Source organism: Schistocerca gregaria, chromosome 2 (assembly GCF_023897955.1).
Source record: "Schistocerca gregaria isolate iqSchGreg1 chromosome 2, iqSchGreg1.2, whole genome shotgun sequence".
In the NCBI taxonomy this organism is placed as follows: Eukaryota; Metazoa; Arthropoda; class Insecta; order Orthoptera; family Acrididae; genus Schistocerca; species Schistocerca gregaria.
The window spans coordinates 568519237-568534190 of NC_064921.1; the positions used below are offsets into that span (position 1 = coordinate 568519237).

General features: G+C 42.3%; 1 protein-coding gene across 1 annotated transcript in view; it reads right to left on the reverse strand.

Moving 5' to 3' along the window:
• LOC126332793 (juvenile hormone esterase-like) overlaps nt 1-14954 on the reverse strand; it is an 81706-nt gene that overhangs the window by 36999 nt on the left and 29753 nt on the right. Inside the window, exons 3-4 of the mRNA XM_049996674.1 lie at nt 12110-12269; nt 7514-7699 (exon numbers count right to left, since the gene is read on the reverse strand). Coding sequence (XP_049852631.1) covers nt 7514-7699; nt 12110-12269 — 346 coding nt within the window. The remainder of the gene's footprint in view (nt 1-7513; nt 7700-12109; nt 12270-14954) is intronic.

The following is a 14954-nucleotide window of genomic DNA, read 5'->3' on the forward strand; positions in this document are numbered from 1 at the left end:
TGTTATAATTAGGGACTACGAACGGGGACATTTATAACTGTATGTTTTTGTATACACATTACGTAAACATATCGTTAAACACTTCAAAGGTCACTGCAACGATAGTCGCCATGGTGATTGCGGTGTTCCAAATGGTGTCATATTGTTCTAGCTGTAAGCACGATCGAGCAAACGATGCTTCTGTCCTCTCTCTGGAGCTAGTCAAGTGAGATTACAAGACGGTGACTGCAGACTTTCTGAACCCATCGTTCCCATATTTGCAAGAGAGTTGTGGAACGATAACCTGCAGCCTCTAAAGATCACGACCCCACCACTCTTTTATTCTGATACGTAATAGTAGATGTTTCCCCTCCTTACACGAAACGTAAGACGTTCCGCACTCAGATACCATTTCTGAGCCGGTCGGAGTGGCCTAGCGGTTCTAGGCGCCACAGTCTGGAACCGCGCGACCGCTACGGTCACAGGTTCGAATCCTGCCTCGGGCATGCATGTGTGTGATGTCCTTAGCTTAGGTAGGTTTAAGTAGTTCTAAGTTCTAGGGGATTGATGACCTCAATTGTCAAGTCCCACAGTGCTCAGAGCCATTTGAACCATTTGAACAATTTCTGAACGAGAAATCCGGAGTGTAATCTTTCCTAATATACGGAATATCGGTGTCGTTACTCCTGTCGGCTTTATACAGCTGCACTGAAATTCTGATCATTTCGATTTCCAAGTATGTGGTACACTTCACACAGATTTGTCATTTGTCACATACCGCCTTCATGGTGTTACAATTGAAATATCCGGAAGTATAGCTCCTGACGTAAATTTAGGGTTTAATTAGAAAAACACTGCTAAATTCAGGAGGAGTGCCTTTCGAAAAATAGCAGCGTACCCTTAAATTTGAGGTGTCGGACATTTGATGAACGTCGCATACGTACTGGAGAGATTATTTTAGGCTAACTTAACGTCCTGACTTCTCTGTAAACTGTATAAGTACTTACACTTAGTTTCGGTTTACATTCTCTGCGTGTTTTCGACGTTTTTTGTCGTACTTTGTTAGATGTGATAATACCGATACGGTGGGCTAGTGGTGAAGCATGTTTTCTTTTAGAAGCTGCGAGAACTCTTCACCTCAACTAACGCCCAATTACGACCGACTCGTCCGCTTATCGACCTCATGTAGGGACTGGATACCGTTGAATATGGTGCTGAGTCTATCAATGGCTCGAAGAACTGTAATGTTAACTGTACTGCATGCCAATTCTGCACCCAGTGTACTCCTCTAATGTTTAATATTGACAAGTTCTAAGGATAGACTAATGTTGTAGTTCATGAATGTCAACATTCATTTATTTGATATCATGGGCATGAAGGGTACAGTAGGAAGTGCTACATAATAGTGTGGTAGGACCATTGTTATTTCCTATAAAGATAAATGATCTGTCAGACAGGGTGGGCTGCAATCTTTGGTTGCTTGATAATGATGCCATGGTGTAAGGGAAGGGTTCGTAGTTGAATGACTATAGGAGGATACAAGGTGACTTAGTCAAAATTTCTAGTTGGTGTGATGAATCGCAGCTAGCTCTAAATGTAGAAAAATGTAAGATAATGTGAATGTGACTTGTCATGTTCGCATACAGCAGTAATAGGGACCTGTTTGACATACTGACGTCGTTTAAAAATCTGGGCGCAACGCTGCAAACGAACGGCCATGTGACGATTGTGCTTGGGAATACGAATGGTCGACTTCGGTTTAGTGGGAGAATTTTAGGAAAGAGTGGTTCATGTGTAAAGGGGATCGTATGTAGGACGCAAGTGCGACCTATTCTTCAGTATTGTTCGAATGTTTGGGATCCGCACCAGGTCGGACTGAAGGAAGACATCCAAGCAATTCAGAGGCGGACTGCTAGATTTTTTTTTCCAGTAGGTATCACGCAGGTATCACGAAGGAACTTCGGGAGGTCAAATGGGAATCACTGGAGGAAGCCGACGTCATTTTCAAGAAACACAACCGAGAAAATTTAGGGAACTGGAATTTGAAGCGAATTGCAGAATGATTCTACTGCCACCAACATACATTTCGCGTAAGGATCACGAAGATATACGATAAATTAGGGTTCACACGAGACATACAGGGTGTTACAAAAAGGTACGGCCAAACTTTCAGGAAACATTCCTCACACCCAAAGAAAGAAGATATGTTATGTGGAAAATTGTCCGGAAACGTTTACTTTCCATGTTAGAGCTCATTTTATTACTTCTCTTCAAATCACATTAATCATGGAATGGAAACACACAGCAACAGAACGTACCAGCGTGACTTCAAACACTTTGTTACAGGAAATGTTCAAAATTTCCTCCGTTAGCGAGGATACATGCATCCACCCTCCGTCGCATGGAATCCCTGATGCGCTGATGCAGCCCTGGAGAATGGCGTATTGTATCACAGCCGTCCACAATACGAGCAAGAAGATTCTCTACATTTGGTGCCGGGGTTGAGTAGACAAGAGCTTTCAAATGCCCGTATAAATGAAAGTCAAGAGGGTTGACGTCAGGAAAGCGTGGAGGCCATGGAATTGGTCCGTCTCTACCAATCCATCGGTCACCGAATCTGTTGTTGAGAAGCGTACGAACGCTTCGACTGAAATGTGCAGGAGCTCCATCGTGCATGAACCACATGTTGTGTCGTACTTGTAAAGGCACATGTTCTAGCAGCACAGGTAGAGTATCCCGTATGAAATCATGATAACGTGCTCCATTGAGCGTAGGTGGAAGAACATGGGGCCCAATCAAGACATCATCAACAATGCCTGCCCAAACGTTCACAGAAAATCTGTGTTTATGACGTGTTTGCACAATTGCGTGCGGATTCTCGTCAGCCCACACATGTTGATTGTGAAAATTTACAATTTGATCACGTTGGACTGAAGCCTCATCCGTAAAGAGAACATTTACACTGAAATGAGGATTGGCACATTGTTGGATGAACCATTCGCGGAGGCCAATCAGCTGCTGATAGTGCCTGCACACGCTTTACATGGTACGGAAACTACTGGTTCTCCCGTAGCACTCTCGATACAGTGACGTGGTCAATGTTACCTTGTACAGCAGCAACTTCTCTGACGGTGACATTAGGGTTATCGTCAACTGCACGAAGAATTGCCTCGTCCATTGCAGGTGCCCTCGTCGTTGTAGGTCTTCCTCAGTCGCGAGTCATAGGCTGGAATGTTTCGTGCTCTCTAAGACGCCGATCAATTGCTTCGAACGTCTTCCTGTCGGGACCCCTTCGTTCTGGAAACCTGTTTCAATACAAAGGTACCGCGCCACTGCTATTGTCCCGTGCTAATCCATACATCAAATGGGCATCTGCCAACTCCGCATTTGTAAACATTGCACTGACTGCAAAAGCACGTTGATGATGAAACTAACCTGTTGATGCTACGTACTGATGTGCTTGATGCTAGTACTATAGAGTAATGCGTCACATGTCAACACAAACACCGAAGTCAACATTACCTTCCTTCAATTGGGCCAACTGGCGGTGCATCGAGGAAATACAGTACATACTGACAAAACTAAAATGAGCTCTAACATGGAAATTAAGCTTTTCCGGACACATGTCCACATAACATCTTTTCTTTATTTGTGTGTGAGGAATGTTTCCTGGAAGTTTGGCCGTACCTTTTTGTAACACCCTGTACAGGCAGTCGTTTGTTCCTCTCTCCGTAAGCGCATGGATCAGGAAAGGAAATTACTAGTAAAGGCACAGGGTATCATACGCCACACATCACGCCATGATTAGCGGATTATGTATATAGATGCAAGTTACATAGATCTTAAAAGTCAAGTATTATAAAGTGCTTTGTCCTTGTAATTATGACACCTCAGGCAATCACAGCGAATCGTGGACTGTGATGCACCAGTAAGAAGTTACAGGAAAGTGATCTCATGCAATCGTGGTTAGAAGTAGCAAAATAGATATTGTGTTTCTGCTACTCGGACTGCCTTAATTTCAACTAATGGGAGTCGAGGGGTATCCAACGATGGCAACGTGAGCCCACTTACAAAAGCAATTCAGAGCCCTTTGTCCTAGCGCTCAGGTACCAAGAAATTACGGCAGCCATGATCGGTAGGGAGAAAGAATGTAAGGGCCGGTTCTCACTCTTTAATATAGAAGTCCATCATACTACCAGTTCACAACAACGTACCGTACTCGGATTCGTGACAGAGAGGCTCATTTCGCCGACGCTTAAGTTGGTTTCCCTGTGTCTGTACGGGTGGAGGTTTTGTCAAGTTCACACATCTTCTGTGTCGTATCTTTGAACATTTAATATTTTGTTCAAAATGTAACGATATCAGGTACGATCTTTATTAGCCCAAGCAATACGTCGTTTCCCACAACGTATATAGCGTATCTAACAGAAATAGATGGTACTATTTTGAGACACAGGATGTCGTCGTCCTTTTCAGTGGGAGTTCTGGCACAGAATTTACCCATTATTTTCCTCTACCGTTGTATCCCTCTGCTTGCAACTTCAGAAGTCTGCCACAGGACGCCATGTGGGCCCCTTTGTTTCCTCGACATCGGCTCCCGTAGGGGGATAACGAAAATTGATCACCAAATAGATGAAACTTTCAAGTTTAACCATTGAACTGGTTCCTCGCCAAGGATACAAATTTATAATTTTAATAGACTTGCTTGGAGTCTATATTAAAAATCGTATCAAACATAATCATTAGTTAGGTGGCATGGTAATTATATATGCCGGTCTGGTAGGGGTAATGAGATTATCGTTTAAAATTTTTGAATAGTGGTTCTCCTCAGCTTGTACATACTTTGAGTAATGTTGGAACTACCGACTGTTAAAATTAATTACTGCATTTTTCTGCCAGTTTCTATCATAAGCAATCATACTTGCGTACAGTAACGACTTCACTATTCCCATGCGTAACGTATCATGACGATTGAAATGATCATTCTGTGTCGAAATAGTTATTACAAGACTGAATACATCAACAAATTTATCCTACATAATAACACTTGAAATCAAGGTCACAAAACTATGCTCCACGTCGAATATCAAGTACATATTCATATCGTTTTAGGTGTGTAATTAGCGACTGCTACATTTTTTATTTCTCATAATAATGTTATCACATGCTTTCCTGCCAGTACTTGCCATTGACTGTATTTACGAAGTGCGCTGTCTCAGTCATTCCTTAACAGACGTATATACAATTTAAATTCATAGCATTCTCATTCAAGTTCTGCATCACTAAGCGAAACTCGTCTCGTGCTTTAAAAACTAGTTTGGAATCATCTCAATCTGTAAAAGCCTTCTCTCTACTTTTTAAAGTTTGAATGACAAGTACAGTTTTTCTATTCTACCGAAACTTTTATTTCTACTAATTTCAGGAAACAACTGACAAGCGTGTGCAAAGGCCCCCAGTTCTTAGGTACATAAACGCTATAAGAAAAATACATTAAACTTGCACAGAATGTTGTACACCAAACTTGTTTTTTAACGTTAAAATCACACTGCACGCAATGGACAATATTAAGCACAACTGACTCACTGAATATTAGTCATATTGTGCAAAAAAATGTTTTACATTGTAAATTACAGTTTATGCAAAGGGCAATATTAAACACAGTACATGATTAAAGTACAGTAATACGAGCTATATTGTTATAGTGCTGAAGTCTGTGAGGTAAGTAAGGTAATGAATATGAAATTGTATACTGTTTTAATTTTGTGCAGCTTTGAGGTTGTGTACGGGCATGTGGTGGGTTGATCATCACAAGTGGGGATGTACTCAGCTGTAATTGATCATTTAGAACCAGCAGGGGATTTTGAGCTAAATGTTTGTTTACCTCAAGTGCTTCTTACAGGATTAGTTTTCTTGCTTTGTTGGCTGTCTGAAGCACCTCCGTGTGCGCTTGGTATCTATGTTCTTCCTTCAGTAGATGCTCGGATAAGATGGAGTCTGACATAATCTCCAAATGCGTCCGTGTTCAGTCAGCCTAGTTGATGTAGTCCTGCATGTTTGACCAATATACAGTTTGTTGCAGTCATTGTAAGTGATTTTACAAACTCCGCTATTACTTGATAAATCTGTTCTGTCCTTGTTGTTAAATAGGATATGAGCAGTAGAACCTCTTACATAAAATGAAGTTTTCTAACTGCAGGATTTGAGAGTTTTCGCTAATTTGTCTGATAACTTCCGTAAAGCGGTAGTACACCAGGTGGTTTTAGATATAAATGTTGCTGTGGAAAGGGCTGAGACATGTAGGGCAACATTTTTCTTCTCTGTTTCTTGTGCTGAACGTAGTTAATAAAGGCAGGGGTTAGCCAGTGTTAGATGGAATAGGTTTAATGGTGTCTAATTCGGTCTCAAAATTCTCGTGCCGCTGGGATGCATGTAAGACAATGCACCACGGAAAGGAATGCAGCATGCTTGTGTATTATCTGGTGCTGTGAACATGAGGGTTTTAGCGTGTCTATTGTTGTCGGTTTTTTCCATAAATTTTGAAACAATATGAATTTTCAGTGAATCTATGTTGAGATCTAAGAAGCCAGTTTCCATGGTGAATTGTGTGTTTTTCTGTTGTGAGTTTAGATGTACTAGGAATGTGTTCAGTTGTCTTCTGGTGCCATTCCATAGACACAGTACATCATCTACATATCTTTGCCAATACCTGATATTATTATTGTGAGGTTCATTATGTAAGAACTGTTTTTCGAAATGGTCGATGAAGATTTCTGCTAAAAGATGGCTGAGGGTAGACCCCATTTTCAAGTCATCTAGCTGTTTGTATGAGTACCTTCAAGCTATGAATTATTTTGTTGTAAACATTACACTGTGGCCAGTTTTATGTCTCCAACTTGTACAGGATTGACACCTGCTCTGTATAAAAAAATGGCTCTGAGCACTATGGGACTCAACATCTATGGTCATCAGCCCCCTTGAAATTAGAACTACTTAAACCTAACTAACCTAAGGACATCACTCCACACCCAGTCATCACGAGGCAGAGAAAATCCCCGACCCAGCCGGGAATCGAACCCGGGAACCTGGGCGCGGGAAGCGAGAACGCTACTGCACGATCACGAGCTGACCTGCTCTGTATAGTAGTTGTGCCAAAATATGAGGCATTCTTTAACTGCTATGTTTTTAGATTAGCTGCTAACTTCCACCTTCGATTGAATACATTAAGTGAATAATTTCTGCTTCTATTTGTTGCAGGATTAATTTTATACCTGTAGAAAGAGTTGAGCTTCATTATTTGGGGCACTGTTACGAGATTCCTTTCTTACTGACATGACATGAAAAACTGATCCTACGTTTTCAATGGAATCAACATCGTCACTAATATTAGTGTCGGCAGTTGCTTCCAATTTTTTTTCTCGTTTTACAGAGAAGGCGGTGTGACTCGAAGACAGGAAAGCTCCTGTTGAAACGCGCTTGGTATTATATTTCTGCAATGATTTACCTAATTAAGACAATGTTGTAAGAGGATTCTTACCTTTCGCCAAGGGCGACAGCATCATGAGGTGGCACGCCCTACTGCCGGCGCTCTCTCCAAATATGGTGACGTTGTGGGGATCGCCACCAAAGTTGGCGATGTTCTCACGGACCCATCGCAAGGCCATGACCATGTCTTTGAGGCCCATATTACCTGGCACCACGGAATCTCCTGTCGTCATGAATCCTGTCCACAAAATAAGAACAGATCGTTATTAGTAGACTGAAAAAGATGCTGTCAAGCAAGGTTCAACTGGATCTGAGCACTATGGGAATTACATCTGAGGTCATCAGTGCCCTAGAACTTAGAACGACTTAAACCTAACTGACCTAAGGACATCACACACATCCATGCCCGAGACAGAGAATCGAACCTGCGACCGTAGCGGCAGCGCGGCTCCAGACTGAAGCCCTTAGAGCCGGGTGGTAACTGAATTTATTGAAACGCTGTAACAAGGATGCAGTTTTCATAAAAGTAAATTAATGAAAACCCAGAAGTGACCTGGTCTATGAACCTTCTACTAATGAAGTAGTCTAAGGCGGAGACCGTCTAGGATATGCTTAAAGATAGCATTCGACAGGATGAAAATGTGGTATCGGTGCAGTCAAAGTGTTTTTAAATGTTTACTCCAACCATCAATGAGACAGGAAATTTCAGAAATCATTTTATTTTTTTAACCAGTTTACTTTTTTAAGTTTTCTAATCTTACTGCATTCTGTTTAATGGATATTTCATCACCAACCTGGACCATACAACTATATTTTCCGCTAATAACATAACATCCTCCTGGGTAGTCTCCGTCCAAAGATACGAATGTATCACTATTGTATGTCAAGAATATCTTACACCCGAGGATACCTTCAGTACTAAATCACACAATAGTGCAACATGTACTCGGGAAAATATAACGGCTGTAGTCTCCACATTGCTTACAACAGTTCGCTGTACCAACAGGGTCTCTAATCTATAATAGGACAATACTTTAGCGTTCAAACCAGTGTTTTGGTTGAGAACAGTTTTAATTTGAGCATCAGACTAGCGAAGGTGAAAAAAAAAACATTCAGAATAATAAATGAGCAACATACGTGGACTGGGCATCGACTCGTAGTCTGATCTTGTTTGTATTCTCTCTTGTAGCAAAAAATGGTCGTGTGTCTACAGCCATTAGTTATCAAATGAGATTCAGTTGCGTTTTACGGAGACCTGTAGTATAAAGTATGGTCACCAAATTCATTTCTAGGGTAGTAATACTAGTGGACAGGACCTAATTAGTCTCTAACAGGATCCAGATTTTCCAGTAAATATTCTCAAGAGCAAATTGTGTCAGGTACAATCAGTGAAGGAAATAATTCAGACTATCACGTCAAGAACAGAATTACAACCATATACCATGCCTCAAAACAACATGAGTAGCCATTGTTGCTCGCAGGGCGACCGCATGATCTGGAAACACCCAAATTACTACCGAGGAGCATCAGCAACTCTTCCCTGCATTGTGAGTCAGTCACAAAAGTTTTACTGACAAAGCTTATTTTTACCTGGACGGCTTCGTCAATAAACAGAACTGGGGCATGTGGGGAACCGAAAAGCCCCATGTTGCAGTCCCATCGTCCCTACATCCTCAAAAAGTACTGGTCTGGGCCGCCATTTCTTCCAAAGGAATCATTGGCCCATTTTTCAGATCCGAAACGTTTACTGCATCACGATATCTGGACATTCTTCGTGAATTTGTGGCGGTACAAACTGCCTTAGACGACACTGCGAACACCTCGTGGTTTATGCAAAATGGTGCCCGGCCACATCGCACGGCCGACGTCTTTAATTTCCTGAATGAATATTTCGATGATCGTGTGATTCCTTTGGGCTATCCGAAACATACAGGAGGCGGCGTGGATTGGCCTCCCTATTCGCCAGACATGAACCCCTGTGACTTCTTTCTGTGGGAACACTTGAAAGACCAGGTGTATCGCCAGAATCCAGAAACAATTGAACAGCTGAAGCAGTACATCTCATCTGCATGTGAACCCATTCCGCCAGACACGTTGTCAAAGGTTTCGGGTAATTTCGTTCAGAGACTACGGTATATTATTGCTACGCATGGTGGATATGGGGAAAATATCGTACTATAGAGTTTCCCAGACCGCAGCGCCATCTGTTGTTGACAATTGTAACTACTGTAATTTCGAAAGTTTGTCTGCCTGAAAATGTACTGTTGTCCCAAGCATATTGCAACAAAAGGTGTATTTCTATCTCTGCTCGTTTAGTTTTTATTGCCGTTTCAAATATACCGGTCATTTTTGAAACACCCTGTATAAACCCTATTGTCATCACAGACTCGGAGGGACTTTTGTCACTGTTCAAATACCTGCGTGTTTGCAGGTAACCTTAACAGGGATCAGTCGCGAAACCTTTCCTCCCTGTGCGACAAAAGTCGTGTCTGCCTGCAGATAACTGGGACACTTTCTGTCTGGGCCACAAAATGCCTCACTTGTTCCATCCACTACGCAATCTGAGAATATCTTACGGAGGCAGTCTCGTAAAAGGAGCAGTCGAGTGAAGACGAGACAGATGGAAAAAAGTAAGTCAACAGTTTATTATTTTAAAAGTAATCGCCGTAACTGTTAATAAATTTGTGGAACTTGAGACAAAACGATCAGTGCCTTTGTAGAAAACGTTTTCCGTTGTCTCTGGGACCATGATTGTACCCAAGTGTGCACCTGTTTGTCCAAAGCAAATCTGCAGCCACGAATGTCTGTTCAGTGGTCCAAAAATACGTAACGCACAGCAGTACGTGGGCACTTTGCAAAAGATGAAGCGCACCGTCAAGCATAGGAATGTTGACGAACGGAATCATTCTTCTGCCCGCCCACATAATGTAAATATTGTCCCGAGCCGGCCGAGCCGGCCGGGGTGGCCGAGCAGTTCTAGGCGCTACAGTCTGGAACCGCGAGACCGCTACGGTCGCAGGTTCGAATCCTGCCTCAGACATGGATGTGTGTGATTTCCTTAGGTTGTATAAGTTAAGTCCCGTAGTGCTCAGAGCCATTTGAAACATTTTATTGTCCCGATATCTGCCCTTGAGATTTGCATATTTTTGTTGCCCTGAAGAAAGTCATTCCTGACTGTAAATTTGTTTTGGACGAAGATGTGTACGCCAGGGTAGAATCATGGTTCTGTCGGCGACCAAAAACATTTTTGCATGAAGTCATAGACCATTTTGTCTCACGTTAGGATAAATATATTAACCCCATGAAAATGATGATTACTCTTGAAATTATAAATAGTTTACCAGTTTACTTACTTTGTTCGACGTGTCTTTCATTTGATTCCCCCGTGTACAATAAAATGCCACAGTCTCTTTACTTACCCACGGATTCCATCTCGGATCTTCAGTTGCGCCTTTGATTACGTCCTTACCATAGGAATGTTGAACCTCAGTGACATTTTCTCCCAGCTTTTATCAGTTACTTGTCCTGTGCCGGATCACAAATATCGACCAAAGTGTGCCTCTGTGCAAAGGGAGCATGAAGATAATGCAAAGAAAGAAACCTCCCAAAATCCCTAGCAGATACTGTAGTAACGTACAACATTTTTGCACCACAGGATCAAATAAAATAAAAGAAGCTGGGAACGAGAAGATTTACAACACGTTAAAAGACGGATTTTGCTGATTCTGGGAGAGATGCTGGCCAAGTAAGTGTAATTCAGGGAATGGTTTTGGAAGCTTATTTTTTGGGCAAGTCTTTTCTTTCAGCCTGGAGAAAACCCATTAAAAAGAGAGGATGGAAGGTTGCTAATAAGAAATTCGATTGGCGTGTGAAAGCCTCTGAATTTGCCATTGAAATATACTCTCAGGAGCTTGTCCAGAGTAGAGGGCAAGTGAAGGGAGGAATGATTCAAATTACCCCGTGTCTAAGATCGCTGTGTCGTTATAGATTATCGCAGCACAATTGAAACGTCCCCTTAGAAAAATTATACATGGCTGGGCTTCAACTGACACACAATATTTTTAGTCCAACGCAATCTGACTTTTAATAATCCCTACAAAAGAATGGCCCTGACTAACATTAACCTATATCTTTCACAAATCACTTACCTCACAAGAATCTTCGTTACTCGAACTACTGAAATACAGCGAGCGCCAGTACTGCCAGCTAAATAAAACATTTAAACTACTGAAGGCACTAACTACTGATAGGCATAGTTAGCAAATGAAAGATTTTGATAGAGAACAAACAATGTATTTACCTTAATAGTGTTCAAAAGTCTTAATATCTATATCATTCTATGATACCCAATATTACAGATTTACTGTCTCTGTCCAGCTCGTCCGCTCTCAAAATTCCGCCGTCTCATTTCCCACATCCACCACTGCTGGCGGCTCACCTCCAACGGCGCAGCGCTATGCACTGTTAACAGCCAACTGCCCAACACTATAATAGCAAATTCCAACAATGCCACCCAGCCACAGACTGCACACAGCACAGCCAGTGATTTTCATACAGAGCGCTAGGTGGCGGTGGCGTTCCCAATATAAGATCGTAAACAGCCTACTTACGCAATGCAGAAAAGCAGAACACTAGTGCCGTCACTCACCCAGTGCACCGAGGCGGTAGTTGAAGGTGACGAGGAGGACTCCGTGCTGCAGCAGGTAGTCGGGGCCATAGGCGTCAGTGTTGCCGGAGCCGCGCGAGTAGCCCCCGCCGTGGATCCACACCATCACCGGCAGCATGTCGCTTCTACTCTTCGTCGGCAGCTGAAAGTATTCTCCTACTTATAAATACTAAAATAGCAAAGGAGCTCAGTCCTTATCATTCCCAATCACGCAGCACAAACATCGATGCCCATTTGGACATGGATGCAGGCTGAGGTGAAACAGTCAAAAGCCTAGCAAGAAGATATTTCCGTCTACCAATGCGAGCGATAAGAGCTTAGCAAGAGAGAATACTAACATTATTTGCAGCAGACAGGACATGCAGATAGGTCCACTGCCAAGGCAATCTGGAAAGTGAAGTCAAGCGCCAATTGTAGTTTGACAAGTGCCAATGACACGGCTCTTGGAGTGGCATTCCTCTGTATTCCATCTTCCTACTGGATCTGGTGATCAGAGAGCCATTCCTACTTCCGTAATATTATTTTCTGCTGCTGTTGATAGTCTCCCATACTCATTTGGCCAGAAAACCTTATCTTCTTCCCATTTCACTTCACTGATCCCTACTATGTCTTCATTGAGCCATTGCAGTCCTGTTTTTAGATTTCCTGGCTTCCCTACCAAGTTCAAGCTTCTGAGGTTCTGCGCTCCGACTAGTAGAAAGTTTTTCTTTCGTTGGTTATTGAATATTTTTCTCATGGTCACCTCCGCTTTCGCAAACCTCTCCCGGAGATCCGAATGGGGGACTATTACGGAATTTTTTGGCAATGGAGACATTACCATCATTTTTTTTTATATCTGTCTCGCGTGTGTGTGGATACACGTTATGTACCTTTAATTCAGTGGTTCGTCCGGCTTTAGGGGCAGTTTCCCACCTGATGAACAAGAGAGTTGCCGTAACCACTGTCCGCTCGTATGCCCTCTGCCGTTGGGAGAATATAGGTGACATCTTATGCCGGAACTCTTTGGCCGTCAATGCTGTTTATTAATTAAAATTCAAACGATGGCGGGTTTCGAATGCGGGACTGGGGACGTTTTGACTACCAATCAAAGAACTTACCCCTAGACCACAGATGCGAGGCACGGAAACTGGAAAGAAGAGTTCGATGGTGGCGTTTTATTCAGCACTGTGAAATCAACCAACAAGCTACCAGAAACAAATGTACATCTCCGCCCCAGAAAGCCGGCAGATACGTCCATTAAAGCTGATTGAGTGAGGTTCGTAATATGGCCGTGAATCAATAGCTTAGATAGGGGATAAACACTCACATATGGGGTAATGGCGTGTAAAACACATTTTTTTGCAGTGGGGACGGTAATAAGTGCTACCTATTACTTCGCTCTATAAAATCTACTTGTAGAATTAATCATGTAATAAGCCTCACCCCCACACACACACATACCCCCCCCCCCCCCCCCCCCCCCCCCCACACACACACACAGAGAGAGAGAGAGAGAGAGAGAGAGAGAGAGAGAGAGAGAGAGAGAGAGAGATTTATTATTTATTACGAAACCGATCCGTAATAGTGTTTGTTGTGTCGGAACGGGACTCGAACCCAGATTTCCCGCTTTTAGCGAGCAATCGCCAGGATCTACCCAAACTTCCATACGTCACGGAGTCGATACCCTTGACGGTCGAACATTTCGTAAGTCCCGCACAGGGAGAGACGAATAATCTTTAGTCATTTCAGACCGTCGAGGCATGAATACGTCTTCGATGGTTACGTTTCTGTATTTACACAGTGTCTGTATGTTTGTCGGATGTTGTAGGGTGAAGATACGGCCACGCCTGCATGTCTGAAGGAACAGACATTGTTCTGACAATTACACTTGTGGTAAATATTAAGAAATCGACTCGCATATTACAAATCCGGACTGACTCTGACTTTTTGTGACGGATGAAAATTTTTGCATTCATGTCTGAAGCACAATGTAATGTGAAGATACTGACACTGTTTAAACACAGACGTTGTAACCATCAAGGAAATATTAGTCATGTAGTGCGTATAAACAACCGAACAGCTTATCAGGTTCATTGTGGAATTTAACAACATTAATGTTACACCAGCAAATTCAAGCATATGTCGTTTCTCACTAAAAGTCACATTGTGCTCACACTCGACGTTAGTGAATTTATTTTAACCTTTCTTTAATCTATTTCAATTTTCCATGATATTCCGATGTGGTTATTTATAGTTAGTGTTACATAGCGTGCCAGCAACATAACGTTCCTTATGGATTATATTTTGATGATTCTTTCATTATTTCACCAATTAAATACAATCCACAACTAACTTTTAGCTTTAGAACACGTTACGTAAATTTATCATATGTTAAGGACTCATATAAACTGCCCATCACAAATTGATTTAATTTGTAATGTTTGTTAAGTTCATAATTTTATGTGTTGTTTTTGACAACTGACCACTTTCCTGACCACTTTCTGAATTCCTGGAAATGAGCACGTGTGAAATTTCACTTAAAAATTTCACAGAGGCTATATATCTCTCCATATCTCTTTGTTGGTATTCCACAAAAGCTTCTTTTTCATATAATAGCGTAATCCCGACATCTGCACCCATTTACATATCTGACACATATGCTACACCAGTCTACTCCTTCTTCTCCTCTTTTTGTCCATCTACACCTCACCTGTCACTCTGACCATCTCCTTTACCTACCTCCCTGTTCACCCCTTTCTCCCCCCTCTGACCATTCCTAACTCTCCCTATCTCCTCCTGCTCCCTCTCTCAATCAATCTTTTCCCTACCACTCCTCCTCCCCTCCGCA